The 16,143-nt window shown below is 44.8% G+C and overlaps 1 protein-coding gene across 5 annotated transcripts in view; it reads right to left on the reverse strand.

The window, feature by feature from the left end:
* Positions 1-16,143, reverse strand: part of CLHC1 (clathrin heavy chain linker domain containing 1) — an 82,129-nt gene that overhangs the window by 14,885 nt on the left and 51,101 nt on the right. For all 5 annotated transcript variants that reach the window (XM_030920583.1, XM_030920586.1, XM_030920585.1 and 2 more), the window contains one exon: positions 731-905. In XM_030920583.1, coding sequence (XP_030776443.1) covers positions 731-905 — 175 coding nt within the window. The remainder of the gene's footprint in view (positions 1-730; positions 906-16,143) is intronic.

Here is a 16,143-nt window from a genome sequence, read left to right on the forward strand (position 1 = left end):
AGGATCTCCTCTCCTTTGCCTATGTCTATTGATAAATCTTGTCAATTTCTATCACCCCGATAATAGTCCATATAAAAATAAAGTTATTTGGAATGTAGTTGTGTATTTGCTAAGAAAATTAGATTTCTACAGGAAACTAAATGCATATACATATATATATATATATATATTTTAGACCGAGTCTCGCTTTGTCACCCAGGCTGGAGTGCAGTGGTGCGATCTCGTCTCACTGAAACCTCTGCCTCCCTGATTCACACGATTCTCCTGCCTCAGCTTCCTGAGTAGCTAGGACTACAGCTGTGTGCCACCACACCTGGCTAATTTTTGTAGTTTTAGTAGAGACGGGGTTTCACCATGTTGGCCAGGCTGGTCTTGAACTCCTGACCTCAAGTCATCTGCCCACCTTGGACTCTCAAAATGCTGGGGTTGCAGGCATGAGCTGCTGCACCTGGCCACCATGCCTGGCTAATTTTTGTATTTTCAGTAGAGACAGGGTTTCACCATGTTGGCCAAGCTGGTCTTGAACTCCTGACCTCAAGCGATCCTCCCAAAGTGTGGGGATTAGCGGCATAGGCCACCATGCCCGACCACTAAACACTTTCTGATTAATTGCAATAGGGACCTGAAGTAAATGTTCAAGTAACATATTGATAAAACTATTAATATTTTTAGAACAAACAACTTTATTAACCAAATGTCAAAATTAAGTTAAAAGCTTAATTTTGCTTACCTTTCCTGTGTAACCCAATTGATAACTAAATCTAACCGTTTTTCCGATAATCCACATTTGATTCCTTCCAGGGTTAGAGCTGCATCAACAGGATGTCGAAAAGCATGACTTGTGATAAAGAGGGCCTCAAAAAATAAGAGTAATGGAAGAGGCTTTCCTCTAATTTTTCCAACAGCTACAGAAAGGAGAAAATTTTCTGAGTCAAATACTTTAAGAAATAGTTTGCTTTTTCTTATTTCATATTACTATTTTCGTGCCTTTGCTTTTCTAAAACTTTAACAATCTAAAATTACACATTTATAATTTTTAACTCATGCTTATAGATTAAACTTTATATTCTGGATAATGACTAAATATCACGTGCCATGTGAAGATGGAGGCAGAGATTGGAATGACCTGCTACAAGCCAAGGGAGGCTAAAAATTGCTGACAACCACCAGAAGCTAGGAGAGAGGCATGGAATGGAATCTCCCTTAGAGCCTCCAGAAAGAATGAACCCTTGACACTATGATTTCAGACTTCTGGCCTCCAGAACTGTGAGAGAATATATTTTTCTTTTAAGTCATAGGGTTCTCCTGTTCATCAGGCCAATTTGCCTCATTCTTTGGTCATAACCAAAGAAAACAAAAGGTGCAGCTGCAGATACACTGAGGATAAAATTCCTAATGCAAACTAACTTGCTCTAATGACCAATCACATGAGGCAAATATAAAACTGGACATTTAAAGGTATATACTTAGACTAACATAACCTAACTTTGAAAATAATTCAATGAGAATGACAAATTAGGATCCTGAAATTTACACGTAGATTCAGTCAGTGACCAAATAAAGTATGCCAATCCCAAATCAGCATGACTACAATTCATTTTTTATTAAGCTGTATGTACACTCAATGCTTGAACTTGCAGGGAAGGAAGACCGTCAATTTGAATTCTTAATTAATCCATCAGATTATTTTCCTTTTCGTGAGCAGAAAATAAATTTACCACCATATCTTATTTCCTCCTCAAAGTCAAGTGAGACAGTTTAGAGAGAACAACTGGATATGGATGTCTTGGAATTTAGAGAACAAAAAGACCAGAGCCTGATATTTGCCTGGAAAGTGTAAAGGTGAAAGGCTAGAGTGAGTAAAGAGAATTAAAGTACGAGCAAATTCTACTTCCACAAGATTGCATGTTCCTCCAGGGTGAACGAGATTCCACGAAAGGCAGGTAGGCTGGTTGTCTTGAAAAGGCTCTCTCAGAGAGGTCTGCATGTGGGACCAGATAACCCCACCTGAGAGAGTCTTTGGGGGTACACACCACCAGAAGTAGCTAAAGGGGAGTCATAAGCAGCCAGCTAAAGTAATACCTCCTGAATCAATAAAAGGCACAACGGAAAGTCCCCAGTGAGGGAAGACCCTAAAAAGCAAAGACTAAAGCAGTCAACTAGGAGCCATCATTGGGCATCTACCACACCCGAGAAACATCAAAGCCAAATGACCACCACACCAGTTGAGTAAGACCTTTCCTGTCCCTTATATAACCCCACGGTAAAGCTGCCTAGTGATTAGAAGAGGAGGGAGCAGCAGAGTAAAGAAGAAGCAAACATGTCTCCTGAGCCTCAATAGGTTCTAGAGCCAAACCAGAGCTAAACCAGGGTAAGGGGAAATTTTTTAGATTAAACAAGAGATTGCAGTTTCTATTTAGTTTAGACTAGACTTTTCGGTACCTAAACTTAAAACTATTAATATCTGAAAGTGAGTGAAAAAAAGCTATGTGACATGACCAAGATATTATCCAATAAAATAAATAGGAACGTCAACACAGTCCTTTCAAAGGGCAATGGTGAGGAAGAAAAAAGTTGTTTCTTGCTTTGTACTCTATCAAGTCTAGCTTGAACTTTAGACTCTATCATGTCTAACTGATCTATGATCCAGTTTTATAGGTATCAAAGCTGGTAAAACCAGAATAAAAATGGATTCTGCATCTGATTGAGGGTCTACTAATGAAATGTATGGATTTTCACAAGATAATATATAATACCTATTTTTTAATTGTTCACAGACTTTTCAAACTTATTTCTCAACTCTCAGATATACTATATTGTAAATAAAATTAATTCTGAATAAGTGGTGTGGTGCTAACCCCTAAAGCTTGTATAGTACTTTGAAATTATCAACTGGTCTTAACCAATAACTCTAATAAGGTGGGTATCATTAAAATTCCTAGTTTTTTTTCTTTCTTTTTCTTTTTTTTTTTTTTTTTTGAGATGGAGTCTCACTCTGTTGCCAGGTGGGAATGCAATGGTGCGATCTCAGCTCACTGCAACCTCTGCCTCCCGGGTTCAAGCGATTCTCCTGCCTCAGCCTCCCATTTAGCTGGGACTACAGGTGCATGCTACCACACCTGGCTAATTTTTATATTTTTAGTAGAGACGGAGTTTCACCATGTTGGCCAGGATGGTCTCGATCTCTTGACCTTGTGATCCGCCTTCCTCGGCCTCCCAAAGTGCTGGGATTACAGCCATGAGCTACCACGCTCGGCCTGTTTTCTTTCTTTTCTTTTCTTCTTCTTTTTGTTTTTTCAGACAGGGTTTCACTGTGTCGCCCAGGCTGGAGTGCAGTGGTACGATCATGGCTCACTGTAGTCTTAACTTTTCAGTCTCAGGTGATCCTCCCACTTCAGCCTCCTGGGTAGCTGGGACTATAGTCATGTGCCACCATGGCTGGCTAATTTTTTTGTATTTTTTGCAGTGACAGAGTTTCGCCATGTTGCCCAGGCTGGTCTTGAACTTCTGGGCCAAGCAATCTGCCTACCCCAGCCTCCCAAAGTGTTGCTATTACAGGCACGAGCCACCACACCTGGCCAACATTCCTGTTTTTCAAGCAATAAAACTGAGTTTCAAGTAGATAAAGTAGCTTGCTCAAAGAACACAATGCAAGTGTATACTAAAGATAAAATTGAAACAAAGGTATTGTGCCTCCTACCCAACATTTTATAACGTTTTATCTTCTTCATGTTTTGTGATAAGTTAAATATATATACATTTACACACACATATGATGTCAGAAGATTTCTTAGGCCAGGCATGGTGGCTCAAACCTGTAATCCCAGCACTCTGGTAGGCTGAGGCAGGCGGATCACGAGGTCAGGAGTTCGAGACCGGTCTGACCAATATGGTGAAACCCCATCTCTTCTAAAAATACAAAAACTAGCTGGGCGTGGTGTCACGTGCCTTTAATCTCACCTACTCAGGAGGCTGAGGCAGGAGAATTGCTTGAACTCAGGAGGTGGAGGTTGCAGTGAGCTGAGATCGTGCCACTGCACTCCAGCCTGGGCAGCACAGTGAGACTCCGTCTAAAAAAAAAAAAAAAAAAAAAGATTTCATATACCTACTATAGATTAACAAGATTAAGGACAATTCAATTAGACTTTCAGAAAAAGATGGTAGACTGAACACAAGCATTCAATTTTAGTTCATGAAAATCATTAAAATAATAGTAAAGAGATTTCATAAGAACAAATTTAAAAGTCAATAACAAACAAAATTCTGAAAACCAGAAAATAGAGAGTGGAAACTAGCATAGCAGAGCCTTAAAAGTTTGATTCCTGGCTGGGCGCGGTGGCTCACGCCTGTAATCCCGGCACTTTGGGAGGCCGAGGCGGGCAGATCACGAGGTCAGGAGACAGAGACCATCCTGGCTAACATGGTGAAACACTGTCTCTACTAAAAATACATAAAATTAGCCGGGCGTGGTGACAGGCGCCTGTAGTCCCAGCTACTCGGGAGGCTGAGGCAGGAGAATGGCATGAATCCGGGAGGTGGAGCTTGCAGTGAGCCAAGATTGCACCACTGCCCTCCAGCCTGCACAACAGATGGAGACTCTGTCTCAAAAAAAAAAAAAAAAAAAAAGTTTGATTCTTAAACTACCAATAAGGAAAACCAAGAAGCAGCAATCCAATTCTCATCAAACAACACAGAAAGCCTCAGGAATTGCCAGCACCAGGAACCTCTGTAATGAGATGAGCTAAAATTAGAAATCTTGGCTGAAAGGCGGTTTAAAAAGCTATCCCTCACCCAGTCAGATGATACCCCCTTCCAGTACCTAGAAAAAGCTGAGGATTATTCTCTGAAAAAAATAAAACAAAAGGTGTCTACATGAAGACAGCAGACACAGTTGAGGGTAAAAATGCCAAACTATAATATAAATACGCCTTTTTTGAATTTCCAGAGAACTTTCTTCATATTACTAGAATCACACATATAAGCTCCATGATGCAAATCATTTTAGCAGGTTTTATTTTCTGCTATATCCACAGCACCTAGAACAATGCCCAGCATATATTAGACAATCAATTTTGTTGAATGAAGAGTAAATGAATAAACAAATGAATGAGTTGGTTCCACACTTGTCTCTTTATTTCTCTTCCCAATTAGTCCTTTATCTCATTGAAAGGATTAGGTCTTACTAATCTTTGTATCTTAGTACCTAAGTTTAAGCTACAGTTAAAAACAGTCTATTGGCCGGGCGCGGTGGGTCAAGCCTGTAATCCCAGTATTTTGGGAGGCTGAGACGGGTGGAACACGAGGTCAGGAAATCAAGACCATCCTGGCTAACATGGTGAAACCCCGTCTCTACTAAAAAATACAAAAAACTAGCCGGGCAAGGTGGCAGGCGCCTGTAGTCCCAGCTACTCGGGAGGCTGAGGCAGGAGAATGGCGGGAACCCGGGAGGCGGAGCTTGCAGTGAGCTGAGATCCGGCCACTGCACTCCAGCCTGGGCGACAGAGCAAGACTCCATCTCAAAAAAAAAAACCAGTCTATTTATTAAAATTTTCTGAAAATGTTATAGGAATGTACTTCTGTGAACATTATTTTATTAGAAGCTCTGCTTCTACCAATGATATCTTTGAGTTTTAATATGTCTTAAAAACTAGGTTTTATACAAACTTTTAAAAACAGAAGGCAACTGTCTAAAAAATAAGCATTTTAAGATTTAAGGCCAGGCGCGGTGGCTCAAGCCTGTAATCCCAGTACTTTGGGAGGCCGAGACGGGCGGATCATGAGGTCAGGAGATCGAGACCATCCTGGCTAACACGGTGAAACCCTGTCTCTACTAAAAAATACAAAAACTAGCCGGGCGTGGTGGCGGGTGCCTGTAGTCCCAGCTACTTGGGAGGCTGAGGCAGGAGAATGGCGTGAACCCGGGAGGCGGAGCTTGCAGTGAGCTGAGATCCGGCCACTGCACTCCAGCCTGGGCGACAGAGCAAGACTCCCTCTCAAAAAAAAAAAAAAAAGATTTAAGTAATTTTAATCGATTCTAAGCTATCAAACTTCAGATGGGCTTTTAAAGATCTAAGACTCTGAAAACCTGACAGTGTGGCTCACAGGGACTACTATTCCTGGCTATATCTTTCCCTCTCCTTAGATAAAATAAAACAACCTACATCCACATGGGAATGAAGTTTGAATTTCAGTTATGTATGTGATTCAGGAAGCCAAAGCCAAGAAATTAACAAAGATCAGCTTAAGGCTGTGAAACATTAGAGACCAGGCAGAGACAAACATAAAGCCTTTCCAGAGAATACACAGTAATCCCACAGTGGGGGAGAAATTACATTCACAATATTATCAAAGTAAAAAGCTTACAATATTATAAATAAAAATTATCAGTCACACAAATCAAAGCACATCCATGAGCAAGAGTTAGGATACCCAATAATCTGGAGAATTTATATACTTCAGAACTGTTTTGTTTTTCTAAGACCACCAGAGCGGGTACAAAAGAACCAGCGACTAGGCAAGGGTAGGAGCAAAACCGCAAGTTTATTTTGGTCACCTAGCTTCAAGGGAAGAAGGTGGGTAGGGAGAGGTCTGTTGGCCCCCCAACAAAAGGGGCCCCCAGAGTCACCCGTACAGCTCTCAGACGGAGTTCCCGCAGTCCTAACATCCCGACAGGAGTGGAGGACTGAGGAAGGCCGCGCGTGGCGTGCCTCTGGAGCGGCTTTTCTAGGAGTGGGAGGGCAATAGGCGGGGCACGGGCGTGTCAGGGGCGTTCCACAGGTGCGACCAGGTAAATCTTGGTCTCTTCAGATTGACATCACCTGGCGCATGCCTAGTTGGTCTGCACCTTCCCGGGTCGCCGGCTGGATTTTCGCGCGCGCGGGAAAAGTTGGGGGGATGAAGAACCCGGAAGTGCGCCATCTTGCCTCCGTTCATCCAAACAGTCCAACCTTTTATTGATAATAGTGATAAGGGGCGCCGTGGTCCGTCTGGCTACTTCCTGCTGTTAAGGGGCGCTGTTAAGGTCGGGGCCCATGGTTGGCATTTGGACGTACGGATGAAGAATAAAATAAAGCACAGTATTAGTATAGGAACGAGGTATGGAAGCATTTGAGGGTTTGAATGTTAGTGTCTGCTAGGCCTGACTTGCTAACATAATAGCAGCACTCTTCTCTAAGGAAGAGACAAGTGCCTCCTTTTTCAGCTGTAAACAAGCCTAGGGCTTGCCTGTTTTGGGCAGCTACTTAGGCTATTGAGGTAGTTCGGCGCTGCAGGGAGGCCAGGCTTTCAGCTGATTCCAATAACTAGAGGGAGGAAAAACAGCCCGTTTTGACGGGAGTGGCGTAGTGGCATGGAAAGTTGCTGGAAAAGCTCTGCTACTTCTGCCTGGCTGTATAGAGTTAGACTGGGGACCAAGGACACGGGGACATAGAGGGATCAGTTAGTGGCTGTATGGTTAAGAGTTTTAGAGAGAGATCAGTTGCACGAGAAATAGCCTTCAATGGGGGCCGTTTTGGCCTCCATTGGGTGCCTGAGTATGATTACCTCAGGATGAATTTGGAGTTGAATAACGGAAAGGAAGGATTGGGCAGTTGCACGAGAAATAGCCTTCAATGGGGGCCGTTTTGGCCTCTATTGGGTGCCTGAGTATGATTACCTCAGGATGAATTTGGAGCTGAATAACGGAAAGTAAGGATTGGGCAGTAGCACGAGAAATAGCCTTAAGGAAGACAACTGGCAGAACTATGTACTACTGAGTGTGTTCGGCTGTCTTATGGCCAAGTTTCAGTGATGAGAAAAAAAATTGCCATACAGTAGGCGGACTAGCAAAGGTCTGAGTGTATGAGTGAAACAGCAATATAAGTATAAAATGAGACTTCATTTTCAGTGTAGTCACGGAGTGTCCCTTGCCACTGGAGATGTGTCTGGGTCCTCCCATGTGAAAGCAAAAAGGAACTGGCAGTCTGTGTGTAGGGGTATGGTAAAGAAAGCATCCTTAAGGTCTAGCACAGTAAAATAAGTAGAATTGGTGGGGATATGGAACAGAAGGGTGTAAGGGTTGGGAACTACAGGGTGCGTGGGACGGGTGGCTTCATCGACTAGCCGAAGATCCTGTACTAACCTATACGTTCCATCTGCCTTTTTAACTGGAAGTATTGGAGTGTTACAGGGGGAATGTGTGCGGACAAGAATATGTTGGCTAAGTAGTCGCGTGATAATTGGCTTTAAACCTTGTAGATGTGTCGGAGAGAGAGAGAATTGGGGGCGGTTTGGGAAACGAGTGGGATCTTTGAGCTTGACGAGAACTGGTGGGTGGTGAGCAGCTATGACCGGGGTGGAAGTGTCCCACACTTGAGGGTGTACAGAAATAGGGAAGATGGGGGGTGGGGGCGACATAGGAGGAGCCTGTGCACTTGCACAAAGCATGAGCAACAGGTCATGAGGGGGCTGAAGGGGAGTGGATGAGTTGGTGGGAATGTATATGGAGGCCTTTAAGGTGCTCAGGATGTCTCGGCCTAGTAAGGGGGTAGGGCATGAGGGTATAATGAGGAACGAGTGCGCAAAGTAATTGTTGGCCAGGCAGCAATTAAGGAGTGGAGTTTTTCGTGGGGTGGATGGCTTTCCGTCTACTCCTACTACAGAGATATCGGATGGAAGGCTAGGTCCAGAGAAGGACGGCAAAACAGAATAGGTAGCCCCGCTATCTATTAAAAAATTAATTGTCTTACCCGCTACCAGGAGAGTTACCCGCGGCTCGGCGAGGGTGATGGGGGTCCCCGAGTCTCGGCACCTTCAGTTGTCGTCATCGTCCAGATGTAGGAGCTGGAAGGAGCTCCCAGGATCCTGGGAAAGGGGGTCACGTGGAGACGCAGCACCTGTTCTCAGGGTGGGGCAATCAGACTTCCAGTGTCCTCCCTGCTGGCAAGCAGGGCAGGGGGTTGCTGGTGGACGAGGCTTAGGACATTCATTGGCCCAATGTCCTGACGCCTTGCACTTATGGCAAGGCTGCGTTGGGGCTCGGGGACCTTGCGGACACCTGTTGGCATAGTGTCCCGCCTTGCCGCACTTATAGCAGGCTCCTTTTGTAGCCTTGGAGTCTGCGGAGTATGTGCTCTCTGGTCTGGGGTTACAACTGGGCCGTAAAGCCGCTGCTAGGAGCTGGGCCTTCTGTTTGAGGCGTGCCTGTCGCACTGCCTCAGCCGTCTCCTCTCTGGAGTTATAGACCTTAAAGGCTAATTTAACCAGGTCTTGTATTGGTGCCTGAGGACCATCCTCTACCTTCTGAAGTTTCTTACGAATGTCAGGAGCTGATTGAGAAATGAAATAAGACGCCAAAATGGTGGCCCCTGTGGGGGAGGCCGGATCTCACCGGATATATTGGGTTAGAACCTCAGTCAGCCTATTTAAGAATGCGGCTGGATTTTCTTCTGGATTTTGAATAATTTCTTTTAATTTGTTAAAATTTACAGTTTTGTTTGAGGCTGTTTGCATACCAGCCAACAAACACTGAACCATTATGTCTCGCCTACGGCGCCCAGGCTGGTTTGCTTGATAGTTCCAGTCCGGGTCTGCCGAGGGGACTGCTTGCTCCCCTAGTGGGATGGTGGCGTCAGTTAAATATAGTTGGTTGGCGTGCTGCCTGGCGGCCGCTAGGATGCGCTCTTGCTCCTCAGGGTTTAGGGTGGAGGTTAGGATAACCAGGAGGTCATGCCAAGTTAAGTCATAGGCCTCACAAAGGTATCTAAATTCCTTTATGTAGACGGTGGGATTAGCTGAGAAATCCCCTAAACGCTTCTCAATTTTGGAAAGATCGGCCAATGAAAAAGGGACATGTACTCTGACTACCCCCTCCGCCCCAGCCACCTCTCGCAAAGGTGCTAACACTGTAGGAGGGTGTGGGGCAGGAGTGGAGGCATCAGCAGGGCACTTAGAGCGGGTGTGTGCAGAGACAGGAGACTCAAGACAGCCAGTTGGGGGCCCCGAAGGAAGCACGGGACTGAGTGGATTACTAGTAGGTAAGGAAAACGAAGGAGGAGTCCAAGCGGAGGGAGGAGAAGTATAGGGCGGAAGTGAGGGAAACCCTAGATCCTCCAGCTGAACAGAAAGGAATGAGGACTCCTCTTTTTCGGGTTCCTGTGAGCCGGCGTCCTTGGCTAGCATAACTTGGGCCAAAGAGCATCGGCTACACAGGTCGGGACGAGAGCGTAAGGCCCAAAAGCCTTGTACGTAATTAATTTCAGACCACTTGCCTAGCCGCTGGCAGAAGTTGCTGAGGTCGATCACGCCACAGTGGAAAGGAAAATTAACCGCTTCCTCCTAAGGTCTTGTTCAAGCTGTAAGGTTTTTAAATTGGCTAGGAGGCACCCTAAGGGGGTGCTCTTTGAAAATTTGGACTGGGGGTTTCCCATTTGTTTCCTCTTTACCGACACAATGGACCCAATGGACATGGGAATGGATCCCTGCCTGGCTTCAAAGCGTCCTTTGGAACCAGCAGAGACAGACGAGAGGCTCTTGAAGCCTAAGTGGAGATTACCTTCAGGCGGACGTCTCCGTCCTGAACGGGTCTCCCGAGCCACTTGGTGGCTCCAAATGGACCCCGGACCTGCGCAGGATTTCTGGCCGAGGGAGGTAAAGAGGAGACAAGGGCACTTACCCCAGAGAGGCCGTGAGAGTGAGGGAAGCGGGTCTCAGGTCCTGGTCCGTCTGCTGCGTGGGAGCAGGAGGAGGTTCCTCAACCCTTAGAGGCCTGAGGAGGGGTCTCCTCCCGGGTCTTCGGCACCAACTGTTTTGTTTTTCTAAGACCACCAGAGCGGGTACAAAAGAACCAGCGACTAGGCAAGGGTAGGAGCAAAACTGCAAGTTTATTTTGGTCACCTAGCTTCAAGGGAAGAAGGTGGGTAGGGAGAGGTCTGTTGGCCCCCCTGACAAAAGGGGCCCCCAGAGTCACCCGTACAGCTCTCGGACGGAGTTCCAACAGTTCCGACCGCAGTGGGGAATCAACCGCAGTGGAGGAAGCTGAGGAAGTCCGCGCGTGGCGATGCCTCCTGGAGCGGCTTTTCTAGGAGTGGGAGGGCGATAGGCGGGGCACGGGCGTGTCCGGGGGCGTTCCGCAGGTGCGACCAGGTAAATCTTGGTCTCTTCAGATTGACATCACCTGGCGCATGCCTAGTTGGTCTGCACCTTCCCGGGTCACTGGCTGGATTTTCGCGCGCGCGGGAAAAGTTGGGGGGGATGAAGAACCCGGAAGTGCGCCATCTTGCCTCCGTTCATCCAAACAAAATTCTTTTTTTTTTTTTTTTGAGATGGAGTCTTGCTCTGTTGCCCAGGCTGGAGTGCAGTGGCATGATCTCGGCTCACTGCAAGCTCCGCCTCCTGGGTTCATGCCATTCTGCTGCCTCAGCCTCCCGAGCAGCTGGCACTACAGGCGCCTGCCACCACACCCAGCTAATTTTTTTGTATTTTTTTAGTAGAGACGTGGTTTCACTGTGTTAGCCAGGAAGGTCTCGATCTCCTGACCTTGAGCCTAGGAGGTCAAGGTTGCAGTGAGCTGTGATCACACCACTGCACTCCCACCTGGATGATAGAGTGAGACCCTGTCTCAAAAAAAAATTATGGCCGGGCGCGGTGGCTCAAGCCTGTAATCCCAGCACTTTGGGAGGCCGAGACGGGTGGATCACGAGGTCAGGAGATCGAGACCATCCTGGCTAACACGGTGAAACCCCGTCTCTACTAAAAAATACAAAAAACTAGCCGGGCGTGGTGGCAGGTGCCTGTAGTCCCAGCTACTTGGGAGGCTGAGGCAGGAGAATGGCGTGAACCCGGGAGGCGGAGCTTGCAGTGAGCTGAGATCCGGCCACTGCACTCCAGCCTGGGTGACAGAGTGAGACTCCGTCTCACAAAAAAAAAAAAAAAAAAAAAAAAAAAAAAAAAAAAATTATATGTTTAAAATTATTAGAAATATAAAGGTAGAAATGGAAGCCATAATAAAGAGGAACAGATTTTTAAAACAAGCAGATTTGGAATTTTCTAGAAACAAAAGATATGATCATTGAGGTGGCACTACAAATTAGTGGAGAAAGTACAGACTTTACATAAATAGTACTAAAACAGAGAAACTATATATTTAAAAAAATAAGGCTGGACACAGTGGCTCACGCCTGTAATCCCAGAACTTTGGGAGGCTGAGGCGGGCGGATCACCTGAGGTCAGGAGTTTGAGACCAACCTGGCTAACATGGTGAAACCCCATTTCTACTAATAACAAAAAAGCAATAATAAAAGAAATTAGCCAGGCATGGTGGCATGCTCCTGTACTCGCAGCTACTCCTGAGGCAGGAGAATCGCTTGAACCCGGGAGGCAGAGATTGCAGTGGGCCGAGATCAGGCCATTGCACTCCAGCTTGGGCAACAGGAGCGAAACTCCGTCTCAAATAAAATAAAGTAAAACTGGGCCTGGCACGGTGGCTCACGCTTGTAATCCCAGTACTTTGGGAGGCCAAGGCAGGAAGATCACTTAGACTCAGGAGTTCCAGACCAGCCTGGCCAATGTGGCGAAACCCCATCTCTACCAAACATACAAAAATTAACTGGGTGTGATGGTGCATGCCTGTAGTCCCAGCTACTCAGTGGTTGGGGCACGACAATCACTTGAACCTGGGAGGAGGATGTTGCAGTGAGCTGAGATCAAGCTAGTGCACTCCAGCTCAGGCGACAGAGCAAGACTCTGTCTCAAAAAAAAAAAAAAAAAAAAAAAAAAAAAAAAAAAAAAATTATTATTAAAGAAAACAACTGAACTCGCAAATCATACTGAACACAAAAACACGTTTCAGATAGCTTAAAAACCTAAATGTAAACAGCAAAATTACGATATTTTCAGACGAGAAAAAAGAAAAATGAAAAATGACTTAGGGTAGGAAAGGACTTTTACATAATACATAAAAATAATTAACCTAAGAGGAAAAGACTGATAAATTCCACTACATTAAAATTAAAAACTTCTGTGGCCAGGTGTGGTGGCTCAAGCCTGTAATCCCAGCACTTTGGGAGGCCGAGGCGGGTGGATCACAAGGTCAGGAGATCAAGACCATCCTGGCTAACATGGTAAAACCCCGTCTCTACTAAAAATACAAAAAACTAGCCGGGCGTGGTGGCGGGCGCCTGTAGTCCCAGCTAGTCGGAGGCTGAGGTGGGAGAATGGCGTAAACCCGGGAGGTGGAGCTTGCAGTGAGCCGCGATCGTGCCACTATACTCCAGCCTGGGCCACACAGTGAGACTCCTTCTCAAAAAAAAAAAAAAAAAAATTAAAAACTTCTGTTCATCTTAATATACATAATGAGAAAAGATTTTTGTAACTCATTTTAACTAACAAAAGATTAATATTTACAATACGTAGGTAACTCCTAAAAATCACTGAGAAAAATATAGACAATTCAGTAGCAAAATGGGCAAAAGATCTTAAGTACTTCACAAAACAGGAAATCCAAATACAAAAATATGTATGAGCTGAGTGTAGGGGCACACCTGTAATCCCAGCACTTTGGGAGGCCAGCATGGGAGGAGGGCTTAAGGCCAGGAGTTTGAGACCAGCCTGGGCAACATAGCAAGTCTCCATCTCTACAAAAGAATTTTAAAAATTAGCCAGGCATGGTGGCTCACAGCTGTAGTCCCAACTACTTGAGACACTGAAGTGGCAGGATCACTTGAGCCCAGGAGGTTGAGGCTGCAGTGAGTCATGTTTGTACCACTGCACTCCAGCCTAGGTGACAGAGCAAGACCCTGTCTTAACAAAAGGGTATATGTGTACACATATATATGAAAAGATACTCAATTTCACTGGTAATAAGGCAAGTTCATATTAAAACCATAATAAATTTACATGACCACAAGAATGATAAACATTTAAAGGTCTAACATTACCAACTATTGTCAAAGTTATGGAACATAGTTTCAAAATCGCATACATTACCATTGAGAATATAAATTAATACAAACACTTTGGGAAAATGTTTGTCATTATATTCAAAAGCTGAAGATATGCATACCTTATGACTCAGAAAGTTCAATCTTAGATACATATCCCAGAGAACTTTACATACATGCACCAGGATATATTTTCATAGCAAAATTGTTTATAATAGCCCCAAACTAGAAACCATCTCAATGTCCATCCACCACAGAACAGATAAATACATTGTAGTATATGTCATTCTAGAAGATTTAAAATAAACCACAGCTACATGCAGAAACAAGGCTAAACTTCACAGCTAATGTTGAGTGAAAGAAAGACATAAAACAATATAATTATAAGCAATAGTACAATTCAGGAACACATGCAGTATTAAAGAGCATATACAGTATAATTCAATTCACATTTAAGTGGAGTGGATTACAAGGATGTGATCCAGCTGCCTATATCAGTAAATATAAAAGACATATTTTTATTTTCATAGTTTCCTTAAGACACAAGTGAATATTTAAGGCAAAAATAGTAACAATGTATATGATAATAGCACAAAAGAAGAAAGGTGATGGTAAGGTTTATGCATTATATGTAGAGTAGTAAATTATTAATTCAAGGTAGACTCTGGCAAGCAGTGAATATTATAACCCTTAGAACAACAACTAAAGCAATAGCACAAAGAGGTGTAGCCAAAAAGCCAAGACAGCAGAAAAGAGGGAATTCTTAAAAACTACTCAATTAACACAATATAAAATTGAAAAGAAGAAACTAAGGAACAAAGAACTGATGAAAATAATTGGGAAAAATATAGCAAAATGATAGGCTTAAGACCAAATATACCAATGCTTTTGTTAAATAGTTATTATGTTAATTATGTTTAGTTATAGCAAATGAACTAAACATTCCAATTAAAATGCAGAGCTTAGGACTCTTGTTTCTGGCATGAAACAACTATGAAACCAGATACAATATATAAAATAACAGCCTTCAAGTCACTGGACATAAGGCAGTGAAGGATAGTGATCCTTGAAAGACGGGGGAAAAAAATCAAGGTGAACCCAACAATAGCCTCAGTTTACTGCCTGGAGAGAGTTTCCAAGTCAGAGTACAAAGATGGAGAAGTCAGTTAGAGTCTGGGTTCCTGAATTGAGGACATGGAGCAGGAAGTGTGGTGAGGTCAATGCAGATAAAGATCACAGGGCAGACTACCAGAAGAAAGAGAGCTGCCTGGGGTCAGAGCTTCGAAGATTTGCACAGAGTCCCCCACAAGTCATCAGCTGAGTACTGATTAGCACATGCGGTGAGGAAGCTACCTAAGGCCAGGGAAAGAACTATTCAGAAGGATTAGAGGGACTAATCCCTAGGGCTTAGAAAGAGCTGAGAATAACTCTTCCACCGGAATGGGAAACTTCATAATCCTCAGGTATGAGGTAGAATATTCAGAAAGGTTTTGCCTCAAACCAAACACTGCTCCAGTCCTGCCTAACAAAACTTGAAAAGAAGCTCCAGAAGGATCACATTGTTTCCAAGTAACTTACCTATATCCCAGAACAAAGGTTAAGAAGAATTTACCAAAATCCAGCACCATTATACTAAAATTTGCTTTGTTTTTCTAAGACCACCAGAGCGGGTACAAAAGAACCAGCGACTAGGCAAGGGTAGGAGCAAAACTGCAAGTTTATTTTGGTCACCTAGCTTCAAGGGAAGAAGGTGGGTAGGGAGAGGTCTGTTGGCCCCCTGACAAAAGGGGCCCCCAGAGTCACCCGTACAGCTCTCGGACGGAGTTCCCGCAGTCCTAACATCCCGACAGGAGTGGAGGACTGAGGAAGGCCGCGTGTGGCGTGCCTCCGGAGCGGCTTTTCTAGGAGTGGGAGGGCAATAGGCGGGGCACGGGCGTGTCAGGGGGCGTTCCACAGGTGCGACCAGGTAAATCTTGGTCTCTTCAGATTGACATCACCTGGCGCATGCCTAGTTGGTCTGCACCTTCCCGGGTCACCGGCTGGATTTTCGCGCGCGCGGGAAAAGTTGGGGGGGGGATGAAGAACCCGGAAGTGCGCCATCTTGCCTCCGTTCATCCAAACAGTCCAACCTTTTATTGATAATAGTGATAAAGGGGCGCCGTGGTCTGTCTGGCTACTTCCTGCTGTTAAGGGGCGCTGTTAAGGTCGGGGCCCATGGTTGGCATTT

The sequence above is a fragment of the Rhinopithecus roxellana genome, chromosome 17 (genome assembly GCF_007565055.1).
Source record: "Rhinopithecus roxellana isolate Shanxi Qingling chromosome 17, ASM756505v1, whole genome shotgun sequence".
In the NCBI taxonomy this organism is placed as follows: domain Eukaryota; kingdom Metazoa; phylum Chordata; class Mammalia; order Primates; family Cercopithecidae; genus Rhinopithecus; species Rhinopithecus roxellana.